This window comes from Osmerus eperlanus, chromosome 22, assembly GCF_963692335.1.
Source record: "Osmerus eperlanus chromosome 22, fOsmEpe2.1, whole genome shotgun sequence".
NCBI classification, from domain to species: Eukaryota; Metazoa; Chordata; class Actinopteri; order Osmeriformes; family Osmeridae; genus Osmerus; species Osmerus eperlanus.
Window position 1 is genome coordinate 7,073,372 of NC_085039.1, and position 21,574 is coordinate 7,094,945.

Sequence of the window (21,574 nt, forward strand, 5' to 3'; positions counted from 1 at the left end):
GTAATGAAAAAGAGGCAGGTGTAATGCTTATGAGATTTATTAACCGATATCATTTGGTCCCTTCAACATGAAACTGTTACAATAACTTGTATCATGGCAGAATAACTTGTGTATCATGGCAGTAAAACAGGGGTGACAAGGTCAAAAAAGAGGGACAAACACAGATCTGATACACTTTGAAAATAACATTATCACAGAGGATAAGATTAGCAAAAGGACTGGGAAAGAGATTCTGTCCGATAAGAACAGTGCAGTGCTTAAAACAGTGCAATGGAAAACTGACATGACAATAGTGAAATGCATTTCACTTCATTCGTCCAAAGCACAACCCAACATTGATAACTGGTCCAAATCATTTTTGCGTCACGTAACAAAACAGACCACACAGCTCTTCACGTGAACTGAAACTATGCAAAGGTGCATAACGTACTCCTCTAAACACACAGCCTTATTAGATTTTTACCGATTGAAGAAAACTAAACAGGAGAAATTGAGCTTTGAGCCTTTCAAGTTAGTTGTCACTGTTGCACTTAGGAGTCAGTTTCAGGGTAGACAACGTCATGATCATGAGGCCAAGTCAAAAGTAGGTTTAGGTGCCATATCTTTTTTCTTCCTTAAAGGCCAGTATGATATTTTTCTACATTCTAAGCTCCTCATCCCTTGATTAAAGAGAAAACAATTTCTGGGCAGTCGTTAAAACAATTGTGGGAGCCGATTAAAACGGCAAGGGATTCAGGGCAACTTGCCCCAATGCATACATGCTGAAACACCAAACACAAAGCAAGACAGGACGTTTGGACGCATGGGAGTCAGTAAGAACTAAACAAGATACCAATTATAATTTACAGTCCACTACAGGGAATACATTGGCACACATTTTGGCAAGGAGGCGCATGTCAATGTGGGTGCTCTCGCACAATTTCATGATCCGTTTGGACAGATTCTGCAATACATACCGAGAGTATCCATGTGACAGAGACAATCTCTCCCTTCATTACTTCCAAGTAATGTTTTATGCTTTGCTTGTAGGGAACTCATTTAATTTTTTGGGGGACTTTTATTGATTTTCAAATGGGGGATGCTATAACCAGCACATCCTAGGAGACTCACAGAATACGCTTGAAACCTTTTTTTATGAAGAGAAAGTTCTAGACAATCACAAGTTAAACTTTGAAGAGTTCAAGGGCGAGGGAGACTGTGGTAGAAGGAGAGGATTCGGCAGAAGCAGCAATATTTAGAACGCCATGGCAGATACAAGCCATTGTAAAAGCCAGGCGGAGTCGCAAGACAAGGTGGGGGGTCTCTGTCCATCAGATTCCGATCAGAGGCTTCCTGAAGCTCCCTCCACCCCCCCCCCCCAAGCTATACCGACACCAAGCCGACCCTCGGCCCACCACAGTTCCTGCCCCCTACTCCCCTTCACTCCACCCAAAAACAAGATAAAAAAAAATAATGAAAATCCCTGCAATCCTTCCTCAGTTAAAAAAAAAATTCAAACGAGGAAGCGTGCCACATACCGGTCCTCTACACAGTCGAGGAAGTGCAGACACGATGGTACCGGCGACTAACCCAGGGGAACCAAAGCAACAAGGTTTAATGTCAACAACCTTAAGCGTTTCCGTGGAAACGTAGAGGGCGTTGTACAGAATCCCCTCAAGAGTCCTTACTAAACAGAGGACAAGCCACCACCGACAGTAACGGCAGCTTTGAAGTACAAGACAAAGACTCGACACGGGTCGCCAAACATGGGCCAACCCTTCCGTCCGATTTGCCTCGAAGGGTTTACACCATGCATAAACTGACTTATGCACATCCTGCGTATTTCACACCATCCACTCGTGTAAACCGCATTCGGACAAAACGGCATGAAAAGAAACGAAGGAGTTACGCTCCGTCTGGTGACAAGCGAACGTCCCCCGATCGCCATCGGCGACGCTTCAGCCAACACCTGGGTTGGGTGTTCGCAAAGGGCCCCCGTGTATCCACTTGGCCAGGCACTTGGAAAAACAGACCCTTCAGGAGATCCGAAGAGACCTCAAAAACCTGTAGTAGCTCGGTCCAACTCAGGAAATCTAATTCCTCTCTGTCGCCATCCTACGTGTTTGGCTGTGCTGGTTGTAACATTCCCACCCACAACACTGGTGGGTTCAGGTGAAATCTGAGATTAAACGCTGCCTCAGGAGAATGATAAAACGGCGAGTCTGCTCACTGCTGCCCTTTGACTTGCTCTTGACGAATGACTTAAACATTCAGGAAAACCCCCCCCAAGAATGGGCGTCTTCGCGAGCGGTCACGAAGGAGACTACGAAAGAATCGCTAGAACTCTAAAATGTAAACAAAGCCTTTTTCGAAACACTTTCTGATGGAAATACTAAATGCCCAAGGAAACACTGAAAAGATGAAATGGGCATGGGTTTTCAAAATGGTAATACCGGAAAAAAGCTCCACGGTTGCCCTCAAAAGGCAAAAAAGCTCTACATTCGGAGCAAAGTTTGCTTCTGGCTGTGTGGTTCATCGTCCCTATGAAGAACGCTCCAGGGGACCAAAAAAAAAATCAAGTGGTGAAAAGAGTCATTTTCATACAAGTCATTTTCGTAATTTCTGTCAGACATGGCAAAGGTCCAGAGCAAGGGTCTAGGGAAACAAACTGCTTTGATAAGCAGTCGTCCTCGTGTTGTGGGATATTACAGGCCTACATTAAAGCAACTACAATTATTTGATAGGAAGTGAAAGGCTTTGTTGTTAAAAAAAAGCACCCCTTATACACTTTGTAAAATTTGTGTGCCAACAGTGCCAACTAACTTTTTTTTGTCATTTTTTGCATAGGACAGACTTTCATTTCAGACTTTCAGATTTCATTGCTGCACGGTTTCAATGTCAATACATTATACATTATCTACCTCATATCTTTTTCTTGTCCTACCTCTGAAACACATTCCCCCACCTTCCCTCTTTCCCCTTTAGAACATTTACTGGCCTAACAGAAGCTTTGAAAAGTAGGATCTGCAGCCCAAAAATCTGCATCAGGGACATTAATGGCTTTTGTGGACACCGACTTTCAAATGATACATTGGCAACAGAAGAGGCAGTAGGTGGATACCTACGGTATTGTGCTGCCTCGTCAGAAAAATGGCATATAGGAAAAAAGACCAAACAAAACAAAACCCAAAATATTACTCTCTGGGCCGTTTTCAACTCTTCTTTATAGAGTTGTGCATGTCAGCTGTGTGTGTGTGTGTGTGTGTAAGCTGGTGTTTGTGAGGTCAAGGGGCAACGCTGAAGGAGAAGTTGGCGGCCAGCCTCACTTTGTTGCGCGGAGCCCTCTTGCTAGGGCTGTCCACGGAGGTCTGGATGTGCGCCAGGGCATGGGGGGGCTTGGGTGCTGCTGCTGCTGCATCCTCGGGCTGGCCGCTCACAGCAGGGGGGGGTTTCGGTTGGGGGAGCTGGTCGCAGACTCTGGAGGGGGGATCCACCTCATCAGCACTTCCCTCAGGCCCATCGTCCTCTGGGCGTCCACCAATCAAAACACAGAACGAGATTTAGACGAGGCGGTTGAGGCGAGAAATATGAATAATTGCACGACCGTCGACAGCTTTTTGATTTCCATGAGTCAGCCTCAATTCAAAATGAAAAGCCAAACACGCAGTTGACAGCAGAAGACGAAACAGACAGACAGAGGTTCTGCTGATGTCCCAAGGTCAGAGACAAGTGCGCTACAGAGGGAGCTAACCTGAGATGCACCGTGTGCCAGTAGACTTCACCGCGTGGGGCCTAGGTTCGATTACAGCCCGGGCCATTTCCTGCATTCCCTCCCCTACATTTTCCCCCTCGCTCTCTAGACAGTCGACCATAATAAAACCGAAATGCCCCCCAGAAAAAAAGGGGGTCTAACCCGAAGGTGGAGGGGTAGGAGGAGGAGGCGTCCGCTCCCCGAAGTGGATGAGGTCGGCCTGCCGGAGGAGGACGGGGTCGGGGCGGAGCTGGGGCGAGGGCAGGCAGGACGGCACGGGGCCACACAGCAGGTCGACCGGCGAGGCCAGACACAGGAGCTCCGCCTCCCCCGCCATGCCAGCTGAGACGAGGAGGAGAGGTGGGAGGGTCAACATTTATGTTACATTTATTTTTATTTATTTTTTACAAATGAGTGAATTAAAGAATTGATGACGAGAGAAGAAATGAAGTTGGCCAACAGTAGGGAAGACAAATGCTTATGTTGCCTGTATTACACCAAATTCTGCATCAAAACACTTTTAGAATAGTCCATTTTATTTATATATTTGTAACTATTTCAGGGAAGAATGAAAAACTAACCTAGATATACAACCATTCTAACCAACGGTTGTACAGCTAATGAGCTGCCTTCAGATCATCCGCAGGAAGCCCATCAAAACGAAGTAGGAGGAGGCTTGTTTACCTGGGCTGGGAGTGCCAGACTGGTGGTTGCTACAGGGGCTGTATCTCTGGCCCTCCTCCTCCTCCTCCTCCTCCTGCTGGGGGCTGGCGGAAGCTGTAGAGCTCACCCTCGCTGGGGAGGACAGATCAGGTCAGTTACAGTTACGTTACCTGTGCTAGTGGTGAGATGCCACTCCTAGCGTCGTTGATTCCATTTGTGGTGTCAATAAGTCACTAGATTATTATTCAAGTCACTTGATTTCTTTTTTTGGGGGCGCTCCTTCCTTTACCTTTCATATCGTTCTTCAGAACGATAATCCTCTTGTGTCCATGTCCTTTGATCCAGACCACCTGTCATATGAAAATCAAACTTATTAGCATAGTGGGAGTCAGGTGGCTGAGCGGTTAGGGAAGCGGGCTTGTAATCAGAAGGTTGCCAGTTCGATTCCCGGCCGTGCCAGATGACGCTGTGTCCTTGGGCAAGGCACTTCACCCTACTTGCCTCGGGGCAATGCAAGTCGCTCTGGATAAGAGCGTCTGCTAAATGACTAAATGTAAATGTAAATAGTTATTTGAACTCATTTAACACGCAATGTCACAAAGTCCCACAAAGTCGCCCACAGACCAGCACCAAAAGTACTTGTCAACACTACATTAACTTACTTCACTATAAAATTGATATGCAAATATATGTAGGGTGAAGAGGGTGAATAAATTTCATTTTCTTCTGTTTCATGTTTTTGGAGAAAGAAGAAGTTGCTTCTTATTGAACAGTGCCGTGTAGGGATGGTGCACAGCAGAGTAGCAGAATTTCACCACATTTCATCATGCTGTGGACTCCCAACTGCATCTTTGGGATGGACCCATGTTGCGCATGGTGAAGTCTTAGAGTCCCTGGGGACACAATCTGGAGCCTATCCTCATCCTCCTTACACCTTGCCTCATCTCAACATAGCAACTGCTAGTCCAGACCCGTGAATGCTTCAGAAAATCAAAATAACCAAAATGACTAAACGGTTTTCGTAGATGGCATTGGAGGCCTCCTTTCCTGGGGGAGGGGGGGTTTATCCACGCCGTTCCTACCTGAGGTATGGCTCCAAGCAGCTCGTCGATGGTGGAGTAACCGTAGGCGCGGGGCTGCAGGTTGCGGCCCGTGAACTTGCCGTAGGCGCCGGGGAACTCGGTCAGGAAGATCTGGTGGTAGTGGTAGGTGTGGAGCATGGCTCTCACGCCACGCGCAAACTGGTACAGCCTGGTCAGGCGCACCCTCTCGCCGCCTCGACGCCCTCCAGCGTCCCCCTCGTCTTCCTCCTCGTGGAACAGCTACCCAGGGTGAGGGGGACGGGGGGACGGGACATTAAACCAATGATGAACAGACGTCATGAAGTTTTAAACTGGACCGAACCTGCCATCCGTAAAGGTGACATGAGTAGTGCGACACTGACAATAGATATACCCCCTCCCCCCCGCGCCAAATATGCACATACAGTACTGTGCAAAAGTCTTCGTCGGCAAAGATTTCTCACATGAATATTTTGGAACACAAAAAAGACATTGTGTCTCCTGTACGGGCGGCAGTGTGAAAGTGCAACGTTGAGAATTCCGTTCAGCCCTTTCGTTCCATCATTTCCTTAAAAGCATTCGCTGGAGCACTTCTGCTTCACTTGCTAGACTTTTGCACAGTACCGTACCCACTTAGTCCCTGTGAGGCACTATGTTGCGCCCAGCCCCCCCCCCCCCCCCCCCCTCACCTCCACCAGGTAGGGCAGGCTCTTCAGCAGCTCGCTGAGGGACAGGAAGCCGTACTCGCACGGGTTGAGGGCGGTGGCGTGGGCGCGCAGGTACAGGTCGCTCAGCTCGTCCACCGACGCGGACGCGCACTCCCCCTCGCCCAGCGCCATGAGCAGGGCCAGCAGCTGGCAGGTGAGCGAGCGCAGAGACTTCCTGTTGATGAGCTGCACCTCGCGGCCGCCCGCGCCATCCACCACCTGACGGGAAGGAGGACGGAGGTCAGCGTGTTTCGAAACTAATTGGGGAGTCTGGGACAAAGTTGACTACGCCTTGTAAACTAACGTACGCATTCTAACATTTTTTTATAAACATAGTATGCATGTACATATACACATCCGTATATAATATGGTGAAGATATCACAATAAAAACACGTTTTTAAAATGGTCTCAGATTCGGTTCCAGCAGGTATCAAGGCCACAAGGGGGTGCTAAAACGCGATTCATCAGGAGAACGACAAAGACTAACGACTTCGGAGCGCTTCACAGTTGCACCCGACCATCCAGTAGCTTCCCTGCGACGCAAACAACACGCGGACGTTCCAAATCGTCAAATTGCCTCGTACCTTGACCACGTGGCCCAGCTTGGCAAGCAGCGCGGGCAGCGAGCCCACATCGTAGTCCTGCAGGCGCAGGCCGTAGCCGTAGGTCTTGCTGTACTCGGCGAGCAGCTGGCTGGCCGGCAGGCTCGAGTCCGGCTGGGCACGCAGGAGCTTGACCAGCTGGGCCGCCAGGGCCTTGACCCGCTCCAGCTCCGTCAGGGTCAAGAGCTTCTCCTCGCCGCACTCCAACACCTGGTGTGTGTGTGTGTGTGGGGGGGGTTACAGGGGAGGGAAAGTAGGAAAGGAGCAGAGGGAGAGAAGGGAGGCAGGGTACAGGGAAGGGAGGGAGAGAAGTGGGGGGGTGGACGGAAGGGATGGCGGGGTACAGGGAAGGAGAGAAGCGGGGGTGGCGGGTGACGACAGATGGCGACAGAGGGAGCGAGAGCGAAAGACGAGAACAGGCAGACAGGTGGAGGGAGCATAATAGATTTGGCAGTGAGGAGCAAGAGAGCAGAAGAACAGAGCAGATACGAGTTTAGAGAGAGAGAGAGAGAGAGAGAGAGATGCAGATAGTGAGGAGAAAGAAGAGTTGAACGTTTGTTACCACACCGTACGCCGCCTCACACGGGAGAGAGAACAGACGAGGGAAAACGAAACATCTTCGCTCTGTCAACACTTAACGGATCGCATCACTACAGATGGCAAAATAGACCACGGCCTGACAGAAGGCAACTCTCCCAAACTCACCGTGAGCACGTCGGGGATGGCCTCGAAGAGCTCCAGCAGCTTGCTGAAGCCGTAGTAGGTGAGCTTACACTGGCGCCCGAAGTGGTGGTGGTAGGTGGGGATGAACTTGCTGAAGGGCATCCGACAGTGGGGCTGGTGCCTGAGCAGGTCCACCACCTCCTTCCCAAACTGCCTGGTCCTCTCCACCTCCTCGGCCGTGCGCTCTGGGGGAGGAGCGGAGGTCAGGACCGTCTTGGACGATGCGTGTGTGTGTGTGTACACCGGGTTATGTAAATGATATCCATCCATGTCTACGCATCTAGAATGACCATGTAGCTCTGCAGTACATGTAAATATTGGTAAATTCTAATTAAGCATTTCAAACGCATGTTTGCGTGTGTATGAAATGGTAACAGAAAATAGTAATAAAGTTTTTACATGCCAATCGAGTATTGGCATGTAGGAGGCGAAGGAGATTCTTTAATCAAAGTACAACCCCTTTCCGTTTACTGCTGGATAGCTAGCTAGCCTAGGGAGCATCAAAACAGGGTTGGCCTGAAGGTATGTGGAACCCTAAACTAGATTAATGGTGTCCGTTAGGGGTTCAGAGCATAAAAAAAATCTTCATAGATCAGAGGAAAGAAAACGAGACATTACATTTGTGAGTGAGTGGGCAAATGGAACGAATAGGGGATATGCGCCCCCCCCCGGTGGCAGCATATGGCAGCCCCTGGCTTGGGGGTTTAGGGTTTGGGTTCACCTCTCTTGGGCACGGAGATGACCGTGTCGGAGTCCTGGTGGATGACGGTGACCGTGGTGTCTGGGATCTCAGCCAGCAGGTCCATCAGGTCACACATGCCGTAGTCGGTCACGTGCCAGTCCCTGGAGAAACACCTGGGGGAAGGGGCATGCGATTGTGGTCAGGTTGCAATTATTATTATTTTTATTTTTTTCAACCAACGACAACTACATCCAGTGTTAAATGTGTACTGGATGTCTGTTAATGCACCACGTTAACACCCAAATTAGGATTCACAAAGACATGGATAGAGTGGGGACAATTTACATAAATAACCCTCTAAAACAACCGATCGATCCAAACTATGACCTTTTTGCTACAGGTTAACCAAGATCTTAAGCTTGGTTGGTAGATGAGTGCACATGACTGGCTGAGAAGGACGGCTGGTCCCTGTGGTACTGACCAATGGTAGGCCTGCATGAAGTCCCTGATGACCACTTGCTTGCTGGCCTGGAACTTGAGGAGCTTGAGCAGGTCGTGGGTGAAGCGTTTGACCTGGGCGCGGTGGGTGAGGGTCAGCAGGCGCTTGGTGCCCATGCCCAGGATCTGCAACACAAACCAGGGGGAGGTGAGGAGGTGGCACACGGAGGAGGAACGTTTGAGAGGAAAAACAACATGCACACAGACACAGGGTTGAACATACACACACAAAAATACAATAAAGAAAATGAATAAAAACACCACACACCCGATGTCAGTTAATTATGCTTCATCGAGCTAACACTTAAATCTCCCCACACTGTATGAGTGTCCTGGGAGACAAACGATTTTCTTTTGGGAGCGAACGTCATCAGCTTAAGTCTCATTACATGCATGGGCAGGTTTGAAGCGACATGCACTGATCAATTGACTATAATTAGGACTCAAACAACACGAGCGGTACGGCTCTTGAGCACAGTTTCTTGAGCTGTGTTCATTTGGATACAGGGTGACTAAAGGTTCGACTCATGTTTGAGTTACTTTGTTTTGGTTTAATCTACTAGCTGTCAAATCGACGTGCCTTGATATCTGTTTGTATTGGTGCACACTGTCACCTCAATTAATCTATGCGTTTTTTTTCTCATAAAATGAAGGGGGAAAAAAAGTTGTTGCGTATTTCTATTACCCAGTACACAAAGACCCCCTTCTGACCCGTCTTTAATAGGTGATATTCAAACACTTAAAAAAACTGAACAATTAATCTTTAAGTAGTCTACTTTAGCCTAACATGATATGAGGGTCCCATGCAGCTATTGTTCCAGACATTCACTCTACAGTGGGTCTGATTTTTTTCAAAAAATAAATAAAACTAGTTAAACACACAGTTTATATTTGTGAGTGTGATAGGTTTAGTAAACACTGCACCCAAGTTAGCCTCGACTGGGTGTATTTGAATGGGTGAGAATGGTGGAGTGAGTGGGTGAGTGAACATGACAGCGTTAGCCTTGACTGACAATAACTGACTATGACTGACTGTCACCTGCAGCACGTGGGGCACGGCCTCCAGCAGCTCCAGCAGCTTGGAGTAGCCGTAGTCGGAGACGCGGCACTGCTTGGCAAAGTGGTGGTGGTAGGCTGGGATGAACTTGCTGACGGGCATGACGCAGAAGGGACGACCCTTCATCAGGTCGATGACCTCGCGGCTGAACTGGATCAGCTGGGGGTTCCCCACGGGGCTCTTGCAGCGCTGCACCCACGGGTCTGTGTGTGTGGGGAGGGTTATATATTGAAAGCGCTTGAAGGTTGCGTCTATGGGACTTTTATTGTGACATTACATTATCAGCTTGAGAAAAACATAACAAAACGAATATGGCTTTAATGCAGAACTGAGATGTTTCTCTGTAGTCGCTCTGGATAAGAGCGTCTGCTAAATGACTAAATGTCTAAATGTCTAGTTTAACATGTTGTTGAGTAATAGGTTGACCAGCAGAGCGACTGTGTGTGTGTGTGTGTGTGTGTGTGTGTGTGTGTGTGTGTAAGCTCACACACACCTGCGTTGGGCACTGGCGGTTTGTTGTGGATCCACTTGATGATCTTGAAGCCGTTCTGGGCCGTTACTATGGTAATTCCAGGGACGCAGGTGATGAGGTGCTCCAGCGGGACCCCGTTCTCCAGCTGGCCCTCCTCAGCCAGATGCAGTGGGCTGAACTCTGATGCATAGCAGTCTGGGAAACTTGAGTTTGGGAGGAGAGTACATAGTTCATAATTAATCAATCAAAGGCTCATGCATCTATTGAATTTGTGTTTCTTATAGCCTACTGCTAACACAGAGCTCAAGGCTAACAGAGGCACTATTGCTAACAGGGAGCTAACACACAGGGTCTATGTGCTAACAGGGAGCTAACACACAGGGTCTATGTGCTAACAGGGAGCTAACACACAGGGTCTATGTGCTAACAGGGAGCTAACACACAGGGTCTATGTGCTAACAGGGAGCTAACACACAGGGTCTATGAGCTAACACACAGGGTCTATGTGCTAACACACAGGGTCTATGAGCTAACACACAGGGTCTATGTGCTAACAGGGAGCTAACACACAGGGTCTATGTCCTACCTGAGCAGGGGCAGGGTTCCCTCGTGGGACTGCAGCAGGCTGTGGACCTGGGAGGACAGGGCCTTGATGGACACCACCACAAACGGGATCTGATAGGAGTCTGGATCAAAGTCGGCCTCACTGCAGGGGGGGGGGGGGCAGGGAGAGTTGCAGGGGCAGGAATGGACAGATTAGGAACATAAAGCAGATGTATCGAAATCAATCCAAACTAGGGGTAATTAGGGTTTTTGGAGGGGAAAGTGCAAGATCTAGCACAGGTGCCTCTCTGAACCCCATCGCTGCGGAAAAACGGACTGCATGGCACACGTTTGTGCAAGTCCAAGTGCACGTCCCCCAAGTGTGTTAATCCATATTTATGTGCCTTTTAACTGAAGCCCTTTTGGGTGATTATGCGTGTCTTATCCTTGTGTGCATGTGTTTTTCTCTTACCCCTGTGTATGTATGTCTGCCAAAAAAGTTGAAGATGTAACCCTATAAAATGATACTGTGTTCAACATTCCTTTTGTGCAGAGGGGAACTACCTCGAAGTTAACTCTAGGCTTACGTAAACATACTGGACCCTTATCTTGTTGACCTGGGGGAGGGGGAGCATTTGTTACTGACTGTTGCTGAAGACAACAGGGTGTTGGGGGGGTTTGTTTGTTTAAAGGAGATGGGAGCTTTTACGACACCAGGGACCAGAGATTCAGCTGCTATTGTGTTTCAACCAGGGTTGATGTTGCACGCACGCACATGCAAAGGAGACAGCCAATGAAAGGAGAGCCATGTGACAGTTGCATATCTGTGTATGAACCAATGATTTGAGAGCGGTGTCGTTTAATTGTTCTTGCATGGAGACCGAAACTTTGCACCACCATGGCCTCGGTCTCCTTGCTTCATATGCGTAAGTAATCAACTTCCTTGGCTTCCTCACCGACTGAGCAATACTTGGTAAAGACAAATATTTCCGACAGTGTCTTAGCCCTGTATGCACGAGTGTGTGCGCGCTGGCGTCTCCTACCTGAAGCCCTCCTGGGTGTGGTGGTGCCGGCACACGGGCTCGTGGTACTCCAGCTCCTCGAACACCACGGGGCTGGCGCTGGAGGAGGAGCATCCCTCCTGAGACTGGGACGAGCCCAGTGGGCTCTGCCTCGCCTGGCTGGAGGGGAGGAGGCACACCAGCCTGGAGCCGCCCTGCTCCCGCACCGCCACCATCTCCGACAGCCGGTACAGGTCGCTCACCGCCAGCTTGCGGCTGTATCTGGGGAGGAGGGAGGGGAAAGGGAGAAATGGAAAACGATTTACCGCGCCGAGTTTCTCGCTGTGAAAGAATAAATCACTTCACTATAATGTGAACGCATTATTGGGTTATACTTCACGGACACCAGTGTGTTGCAAACCAAGGGCATGTTTGGCAGTGGGACCACTGGCTATTTATACTAATAAACATTGTTGTTTAGTGTCGTTTTTAAACGTTTTTTTTTGTACTGCGGCCGTGTCATTTCCCATACGGGGATAAATAAATATCAAACACTATTTCGACTGTAGACGCCAGATGCACTCACTTCTTCTCATATATTTCGGTAAACTTGAACAGGGGGAGGCAGCAGGCCGGAGCATCCTGGAGAATGGAGATGATCTCTGAGCTGAGGATTGGAGAGATTGATACCCAGATCCTGATCAACATTTCAACTAATACCAGAGAGAACATTTTCACACACAACACCCCCCCCCTCCACACACACACACGTCAGCTGACCACGTCCAAATCAACTGCGGGGCGTACCTAAGCATGGCGAGCGACTTGTTGTTGCCCCCGGTGACGAGCGACGCGTGGATGCGCTTGCCCCCTATCTTGTAGCGGTGCAGGCCGCTGACGGCGCAGATGGCCTGCTGCAGGGAGCCCATCTGGACCGTGGCCTTCAGCTGGTAGTCTGTGTGGGGGCTCAGCTCCACTGCCTTCACCTGAGGTGGGGGGGAGTGAGAGGGACACAGAGACAGACAAAGCGAGAAAGAAAGATGGTAAAAAGCGAGAAAGAAAAAAAAGTAAGGTGGAGAGAACACGTGAGCGAGCGAGGCGAATAAGTAGGCCTAGATTAACAGAGCTGGAATTAATGCTGTAATAAGAGAGGAAAGGAGAAAGAAAAACACAGCAGGATCAATCCCCCCCCCCCCCCCCCCCACCAGTCCTTTGTCTCCACGAAGCTCCGTCCAGCCGACAGAGGTAGTCTCTCACCATGCCGTGGCGTGAGAAGGTGTCTCGGAGGAGCTGCTGGAGCTCCTTGCGGGACATGCGGTAGTCCAGGTTGGCCACCTGCACGTCGGCGCCGTCCAAGAAGGGCTGAGGGAGGCCGTCGCGGAGGGGGCTGCGGGGGGGTCCCAGCAGGGGGGAGGAGCGGCTGGACAGGCAGGGGGACGCGCTCCTGGAGCAGGGTGTGGGGGGGGGGTGTGGGGGTGGAGAGACGAGGTTGAATTAAAATGTGGAACAGTCACCTGATTGTTGTGGTCGAAGATAGAACGGGCTGAAACTTTTGCAGAACAATAATCTTGTGTGCTTCAATAGATTTGCCTATTGAACAGACAAACAAAACTGATTTTTGAACGTCTGGGGTCACGGAACAGCTTTTGCCATTTCACAGCATTTCTTTGGTGTGGGTTGAACTGGACCTGATTAAGGCCGTTTGCCAACCTCCCTTCATGAAATCCTTAATAGATTCACCAACCATCCTTTGGTTAAATCATCCTTCATTGAAGCATTCAAACATGGGCGCTTATGCACCCAGCAATTCACCCATTCATCCACTCATGTTCTCATCCATTGATTCTCCCCATTCATGTTCTCATCCATTGATTCTCCCCATTCATGTTCTCATCCATTGATTCTCCCCATTCATGTTCTCATCCATTGATTCTCCCCATTCATGTCCTCATCCATCAGGCTCCCCTCACCTGGAGGACCAGGAGCCCTGAGACAGCACCAAGGGGCTGAAGGTCCTGTGGAGGCTCAGCTTGCTGAAGGCCGACGGCGTGCTGACCTGGAACTCTCCGGAGCCCCGGTCTGTGGCTCGCTCGGCGGGGGAGTCGGCTCTGCTGCGTGGGGTGGAGCCCCTGGAGGGAGCAGGATAACAGGTTTTTTACGGAGGTTAGGAGACAATCGACATTGTCTGACCCATCGACAAAGCCGTTTCCATTTAATGAGCAGTTTCTATTCATCAACAGTCTGCAGGCAATCTCTCTTTTACCAAGACATCCAGTAAGGAATAGTATGGGCCACATTATATCCAACAGAACAACTGAATTAAGGACAGGATGGGCAGAATTTCCTCTAGAGGTTCTAACCTTCTAGAAACAACATCATTACAATCACTTTCATTACAATAACAACAGATGCAAATTGGCTGCTTGCTAGCTCTGGTGCCATTACTTTTAATTGAATGCCATTCCTGCCAAAAACAACAAGAAAACAAGAAAAAGCTACGATTTGACCCTTGGCACATCACCCTCCATACCTTCGGCGGTACATGGACTCTCCTCCGAGGCTGGCCTTGGGGGGCAGGGAGGGGGGCTGGAGGGCGTCTCCGTTGCCGTGGGGGGAGGAGGAGGAGCAACGGACCTTCTCCAGGTGGAAGCCCGTCTTCAGCTTGGCTTGGTCCAGCCCAACGCTCGCCTCCTGCACCAATGGAGGGACAGAGGGCCAACCACAACGCGCGTGTCATTAGAGGATGCAAACACAGGATTGGTCGGTATTCGTCTCTGAGGAACAGGACGCGGGTTTGATCGGTGGTGACGGACCACCACGTTCGAACGGGAATATGAAGTTGATGACAGGAAGATGTTTTGGAGAGCCAGATCAACTTGGATTCACCATCATCCAAGGTAGTGGTTCTAATAGTCAAAATGTTATCTAAAAGGGAAATATGTTTGAATTATTTTTCACCTCAACCCTGCATGATAAAGCAGTTTAGACTTTTGAATCTTCATAAATGTCTTGCTGTTTAGTCTAGACCTTTGAACCTTCATAAATGTCTTGCTGTTCAGTCTATACAGCTCTTCTCCAAACCTCTTCCTCCCACCAACTTAGCATGGACACAGAAAGGGGCAGGGCAGAGAGCAACGCACAGCAGAGCAACAGAAACTTAGACTTGGAATGAACCTGCCTAGGGTTAGAAGCAACACACACACGCACACAAACAGGTAGGCAGCATTCGGGTGAGCTGAGGGAATGGGGATGCAGCAAAAGACACGGCGAGGGAATTTGGCGTTACACAAGACATGGACCAGAGCGCCGGAGAACACCACAGACCCAAGCACAGAGTAGAAATGGACACGGACCACAGAGACGACGGGCTAGACACGGACACGCTGAAACTCTGAAGCAGGCGGGCCTGCCAGTCGTTAGTGTACACAGAGCATGGGAGGAGGCAAGCAGGGGAGGTTAGCGGTTACATGCTAGATAGCTAGCGCCGGTTAGCAGGTGGAGGGGGAGGGGTTAGGACAAAGCACTGGATGGAAAAGGGGGGTTGGGGGCAGACAGTCCGGCTGCTGACCTGCAGGGACCTGGCAGGAGCTGGGGAGCCACTGGCAGGGGGGCCGCTACACCCCCTCCTGGGGCTGTAGGGTCTCTCGGGGACGGTGGCAGGGGCAAGGGGGAGCCGGGCCGTGCGCCGCGACCTCCTGGGCGACCTCGGCTTCTCCAGGGGCAGGAAGGAGAATGCGGAGGCAGTGGAGGGGGGATGGGGGACGGCCGAGGCCGGGGGCGGGGTGGCGACGGGGGGGACGTCACCACCGCCGCCACTAGTGCCGAAGCCCGGGGGCCGTGGCGACAGGGCGAGGCTGATGCGGCGGCCGTACACATCCTCGTTCTCCATGCGCTTGCGGGCGCGCTCCGCCGCGTCCTGGCTGCCAAAGCGGATGACGGCGGTGCCCGAGGACACGCCCAGCACCTTGCCGCCGCAGTTGTCGGACAGGCGGCGCAGCCGGGCGCTCACGCTCTTCCCGTCGCGGTTGGTGGGGAGATTGTACACATAGAGGAGGTTCAAACTGGGCTGGGGGAGGAAAGGGAGAAAAAGTGTGGGGGGGAGAGAGACAACGGGGCCAGGGGTTTGGGTTTGGGGATTATTTATTTGATGGTGCGTTTGGAAATGAAAGCAAACGCAGTCAGAAAGGCTGGTAACTGGTCTCCGGCTCAATGCAGAGACAAGGCCCAGGCCGAATATTTTGGAGGGCTGCAAGAGGTTGTATCTAAATGCAAATGGTTGAATTTGCAAGCCTAGGGAAGGACCTTTTTGGACTGGTAAGGTAAAACCCTCTTAGAGAAACGCCCTCAAATGCTTTCCTCTTCTAAACCAGCCCAATTGCGGTTACAAAATGTCAATTTCAGTAAGCGGACGAGCCACAACGCGTTTGTCTGATGCGGCCTGCTACTTCCAGTCAGTGACGGGCCGTTCGTGTGTATACGCTCCCCCCCCACCCCTTCTCCCGGGGCCTACCTGGGATTTGACGACCATGCGCGGCGGCAGGTCGGCGGTGATGTCCTGGAAGGTGACGTGGCAGTGGGCGTGCTGCAGCAGGGCGGGCGACGCCTCGGTGTTGTGCACCAGGATCACCTGGAAGCCGTGGCGGTGGCGGAGGTCGCTCAGCTCGCTGGCGAAGTTCACGTCGGCTGAGGGGCAATGGGGGGAGGGGGAGTTAAAAACAAACTGGTATTGAAAATGTGATACGGTAAGCTCAAATAAGATGGAAAAATAGAATCAGATATGTAAACCTTAAATATGAAATGGAGAAATCTAATATGAAAATATCTAATATGATACAGAAAAATCTAATATGATACAAAAAGCTGGTGGGAAATTGTTCACACGGGCCACGTTTTAAAAATGACAATGATGAGCCAGAGGGCAACAAAATGAAAATTCTATTTCAATGACCCTAGCAAATAGAGCCACTCACAGGAGACGAGAACGACAGTGGCAGGGGCCGCGTGAGTTTCGGCAAAGCGTCGGAGACTCTGGCGCAGCTTGTCGTCTGCGGCGTTCTTGGCAGTGGCGTTGATGTGGGCAACGGTCACCTGCGAAAACAGACAAGTGTCAGCAAGCTGGAGATTCACAGGTATGCACAGGTGGCATAACCTCCCATACCTGACTATTTTCCTGTGGAAAAACATGCATGCATAAGTAATGCATGTCAACTGTAGGGCGGATTTTATGTGTACATGTACAGCTTGAGTCTCTGTGAGGTCGAGAGGTCATGCAGCAAGGCCCCTCGCTGAGCAGAATATAGATACGGCCTAGACAGTGAGACAGTGAGGAGCAAAACAGGAACAAATAGGACCTTACATGATTAACGACCACTTCACCTGTTGTACGTTCTACTGTATCAGTGCACTGATCAATGAGACACGTTAAGGAAGCGATTCTGTACATGCTATGTTTAACATGGCCCACAACTGCATACAAGCAGTCTTGAGAGACATGTTCTTCACATCATGCTAGCCACTCTGTTGTGGATTGGTGGCATGATCCGACGTCGAGCTAATAAAACCGAGTCAACCCTTTTTATGATTGTCGTGACTATTTCCGGCCTGCCTGCTGTGAGATCTCATCCTATCATCAACTAACATGTTTTTTCTGCCATGGGCACTTGGATATCTTAAGTGGCGTCACTGTTGCAGAGGGCGAACACATCCTCGTTAGCGATGTCACTTCCTTCTACTGGTGCTTGTAAAGAAAACGACACATCTCCTCTCCAAATTGATAACGTTCAGTATTCAAGTCTTAACCTCTGGCGTTCCCTCAAACCCCGGATGGTGAGCCTAATCGGATCCCTAATATCAACCAGTTAAAATCATTTGAAACAGGTGCACAAGTCTAGGGTTGGAGAAAAAAGAAAAAGATAAAAGATTTATAGTTGTAAAGGAAAACGGTATAAGAGAACTTGGAGACCTCCCAGCTCGTCTGGGTACACACACACACCTGGCAATTGTTGAGCTCCTGGATGACCGCCTTGTTCTCCTTGCTGATGTCGCAGACACACATGAACTCGGCCTCGCGGTGGCCCTGGAAGAAGCGGGCGCGCATGCGCTGCACCACCGCCGCCGCCGAGCGCCCCGTCGGCACGCAGCAGTTCTCGATGTCCCAGAACACCCCCACTGGGGGCACGTTCTCCGGGCCGTCGGGAGAACCTAGGGGGGGGGGGGGGGAACACGAAGACTTCCGTTAAGGCAACGGTGATCAAATGCAAACGTACAGTTTGACGACTTGAACAGAACTGCAAATACATCTGCCCATCAACTTAAACTGTAAACATGTGCAATGGATAATTGTTAGGATAATTTCTTTATCAAGTAATGCACAGTCGTCAGATTCAAAGAAAGTACAATAGTTTAACGCTTGCCAGCAAGGAGACAAAGTCTGATCGCAATACAAAGTTTGTCTAGCTCCCCAGTCTTCAGGTAAGACCATTTTTATTGGTGAGAAGTCCCCTCCTCAGCATATCAGCTGTCAATATGATCGATCCCAGAGACAAGAGTGCGCATGCACGTGGAAACTTACAGAGTTCCCTGACCCTAGGCTTGACCATATGATTCACTCAACACAGATGGTTAAACACATTTATTGCACCTCTAGTATGATAATGTTCAGCCTAGGGCAGTTTGTTTACGTAAGCCTAGTGTCATCTATAGGTCATGTGGGGAGAGGGCTCTCTGGTGGCAAGGAATGCTAGCACCAGTATTTTCAGAATATAATGTTCCATTCGAAACTTCTCAGACAAGAGTTTAAAAATATTTTTGTTGGATTATCTGTTGCTTATGTCTTTCTGAACTTTCTGTTCTCATGTCATGAAGTGTAAGGCCTATTTGTTCATTGGCTTGGCAAGTCAGGGAGATAGTGGTCACAGGTTAAGGACTGGGGGTTTATTGTTTTATGATAAGGAACACAGAGGAAGATACTGCTTTATGATCTACAGCTGTTCCAAGGAATGGACAGATGGTTGAACAGAAGCATAGCTATTAACCTAATAGTCGTGTAGAAGAAGCATGTTGAAATGTCTGTTATCAGAAGCCATCAGGCGCAATGCCTTTAAGCCTTAATTTCCACATGGAAGAAATCAATACACACATTTTCATGGGCTTGTAGACAACAACCACTGACAAAACGCCACACATGCAAGTCCTACTGACCATACTTGGTGGCAGCCTTGCCCAGGCTTGTGCCCAAGAGCAGCAGGCCGTCGGAGGAGGTGCCGCAGCCGTTGCATATGGGGATGGGGGCAGACTGGGGCGGAGCCACGCCAGGCCATACCTGGTCTGGCTCCGAAGCCACGCCCCTTACAGGCTAAAGGAAGGGGGGGGCAGACAAGAGAGTGGTCAGAGGCCAAGGATAACATTACTGTGAGGATGTGCTCCCTTTTGAAAAGACACCAATACCTCAGTGTCACTTACCTGTTTACTGTGTTAAACAGGTTGAATAAATAATGTCAAACATTAAATCCTTAGATAATGAGTTCTGTTATCGACCCAAGTACCATAACACTGAAAAAGCAGGCAGGGATGAGAAAAACTGTTTTTTTACATGGTAAAACATTCAAATAGCATCATCCATCTGGCTTTTAGTCCAGCACATGCCACAGATTCTGTTCATCCTTCTGTGTGGATTAGAATCCCCCCCCCCCCACGTACACTGTAAACAAGCTGCTTGAATCAACAGTGCCACAGTGAATGAAGAGAATACCACCAACCTTGGTCAAACATCCCTGGCAGTAGTGCGCCCCCTTCAGACAAACCGTGCGTTCTACACTGAGGTGCATAGGGTTAGAGCAAAGGTGCGACGAGGCGGGTGAGTGGTGGTCACATTGGCCTGCGCCGGCTCTCTGGCTCCCCCTAGCTGCCGGGCTGTAGCCACCACTACAGGGGTAGTAGCTGGAAGAGGCCAGGCAGGAACTGTGTAGGGGGGCCACGAGAGGGGCAGAGGGGGGAGGCAGGAGGCTGGCCTGGCTGTAAGGTACAGGGGCGGAAGGGTAGGGGCGGAGGAGCCCGGCTGTGCAGCAGGGGAGGTGAGAGTAGGGGTGCGAGGGGAGGGGCTGGGAGGTGGCCACAGAGGGCAGGTTGAGCTTGTAACTCCCAGAGCCGCGCAGCGTATTTAGGGCATCACCTCCGCCGCCTCCTCCTCCTCCTCCATGACTGGGGAAGTGGAGGGCTGACGTCATGGAACTAGCCCCAGTCATGCTGCTACTAATGCTGGGGGGTTCCTGAGTGCAGGGGGGCATATACAGCGAGACACCGCTAGCACCAACACAACTGCTACCACCAGTGACAAGCCCGTATCCACCAGTAGTGCTATAGTGCTGGAGGCTCCCCTCACAGTGAGTGCACGCGCTTACTTTGGGACTAGCCCCCTGTGGTTGCTGCTGTTGGAGGGAGTCTTGTTGTTGGGGAGATACAGGAGGAGGAATCAGACAGGGAGGGGGCAGAGGAAGTTGGGCCAGGGGGAAGGGCTGGGAGGAGGAGGAGGTGTGGTGAGGAGGAGGGGGGACATCTTTCAGCTCCAACACAGGCTTTCTGGTGTCCATGTATTCCTTCTGAAGACAAAGAAGCAATCAATCAATCAATCTCACATCTGAAGGAAGTTTGCAAAAGGGGCTTGGTAAAAAAGGTCATTTCTTTTTTCACAGATAGTGGGGTCTCTACAACTGGACAGTTAAGATAATTCAGGGTACATTCTGATAAGGGCCAAAACGGTTTTTGTAGGTTTGGGTACATCATGATAGACCGTTGAGAGGATTTACATTGTAATTAGGGAAAAGGTTATTCCTAAAATAAAGACATAACAGCTAGTCCTATGGTGTGACCACATACCACCCCCTCAAAGGTTGTCAGTGTTACATGAGCATGCTATATCCTACATTTGAGATTAAATATGACACTATGTAATGGACTTCACACTTTTGCTGGTGGTCACTCATCTAAAGGCTTTTTGTCATTTACAAATGGGACTGGTGTTTTTCTGATGGGTATTTCTACAGAAGATTGTTATCCTTATGCAAAGGCCTACCTGTTTGTCTGAGTAAGGGGTGTTTTTGTCGTAGGTCGAAAAGCAGTCGGTGAGGTTCCACAGCCGAGAGGTCTCCGTCTCGGGCTGGTTGAGCCATGGGAAGGGTCTAGAACTGCATATAGGTCTCTCCTTTCCCAGTCCGTCCATCGTTGAACCTTACGGGGACTTTCACCATGCTTTCATCGTTCTTCTCTTTCATTCTTCCCTGCAACACACAACCGCGTTCTCCTTTGTTTATTATGCATTGAGGCGGCACGTTCTACTGTACTGTGCCTTTAACTGAATTTGTGTGGCAATGGTGACACTATGGCCGAGGGCTACTTTGCTATGTGAGCAGAAACCGTACTGTGAGCGCGTTCTATTTGTGACATAACTAGGCAATATAATACAGAACCAAGCAGAAGATTGCGATTAGTTACTGGAAACGAGCAGCTAAAAAGAAACCATAGCTAGTTTGAAAAAATGGTTGATTGCTAGCCTAGCTTCCTATTCGCTGCTAACTTGCTAGTGCCAGTAGTACTGGAGAGCTGTTCGCTTGGCGTAACTAACGTTAGATGTTACGTTAGATGACTATATTTATATACTAGGCTATATAATAATAAGTATTAGCTGAGGCCACATCAAACTAGCTAGTTAGTGTAGACTAGCAAGGCCTTGTTTGCTTAAGTGTCTTACCTGCGGCGCTACCTGTCTTCCTCTCTTCACAATTCCCCCCTCAGACTGTTTGCCCCTTTCTGACGCCTCTCAAACCGGAGCCCCTTTG

The 21,574-nt window shown here is 49.9% G+C and overlaps 1 protein-coding gene across 4 annotated transcripts; it reads right to left on the reverse strand.

Moving 5' to 3' along the window:
* Positions 1-1,053: 1,053 nt before the first annotated feature.
* On the reverse strand, positions 1,054-21,568 carry LOC134008615 (meiosis regulator and mRNA stability factor 1). Of its 4 annotated transcripts, none has more exons than XM_062448075.1 (27): positions 21,487-21,568; positions 20,812-21,016; positions 20,141-20,338; positions 18,942-19,095; positions 17,734-17,942; positions 16,712-16,829; positions 16,252-16,424; positions 15,310-15,807; positions 14,272-14,432; positions 13,712-13,870; positions 12,999-13,185; positions 12,549-12,727; positions 12,328-12,408; positions 11,784-12,023; positions 10,784-10,903; positions 10,219-10,400; positions 9,708-9,928; positions 8,652-8,794; positions 8,210-8,343; positions 7,471-7,673; positions 6,748-6,975; positions 6,144-6,380; positions 5,476-5,715; positions 4,683-4,743; positions 4,415-4,525; positions 3,893-4,072; positions 1,054-3,505 (listed from the first exon to the last, which is right to left on the reverse strand). In XM_062448075.1, the coding sequence occupies exons 2-27, from the start codon at positions 20,956-20,958 to the stop codon at positions 3,264-3,266; spliced, it is 4,806 nt and encodes a 1,601-aa protein (XP_062304059.1). In that variant the 5' UTR covers positions 20,959-21,016; positions 21,487-21,568; the 3' UTR covers positions 1,054-3,263. The 4 variants fall into 4 exon arrangements, with proteins under 4 accessions (XP_062304059.1, XP_062304056.1, XP_062304057.1 ...); XM_062448072.1 differs by having other exon boundaries at positions 19,499-20,338; XM_062448073.1 differs by having other exon boundaries at positions 19,499-20,338; positions 20,812-21,036; positions 21,487-21,536.
* Positions 21,569-21,574: the final 6 nt, after the last annotated feature.

Bases quoted from the DNA above. Each gene is read 5' to 3' on its own strand.
- LOC134008615 (XM_062448072.1), bottom strand. From the start codon at position 20,958: ATGGACGGACTGGGAAAGGAGAGACCTATATGCAGTTCTAGACCCTTC. The intron at 6,381-6,747 runs GTACGAGGCAAT...CCTTCCCGTCAG, and splicing joins AGCTGGGCCACGTGGTCAAG to GTGGTGGATGGCGCGGGCGG. The intron at 4,073-4,414 runs GTAAACAAGCCT...TCCTCGTCTCAG, and splicing joins GTCTGGCACTCCCAGCCCAG to CTGGCATGGCGGGGGAGGCG.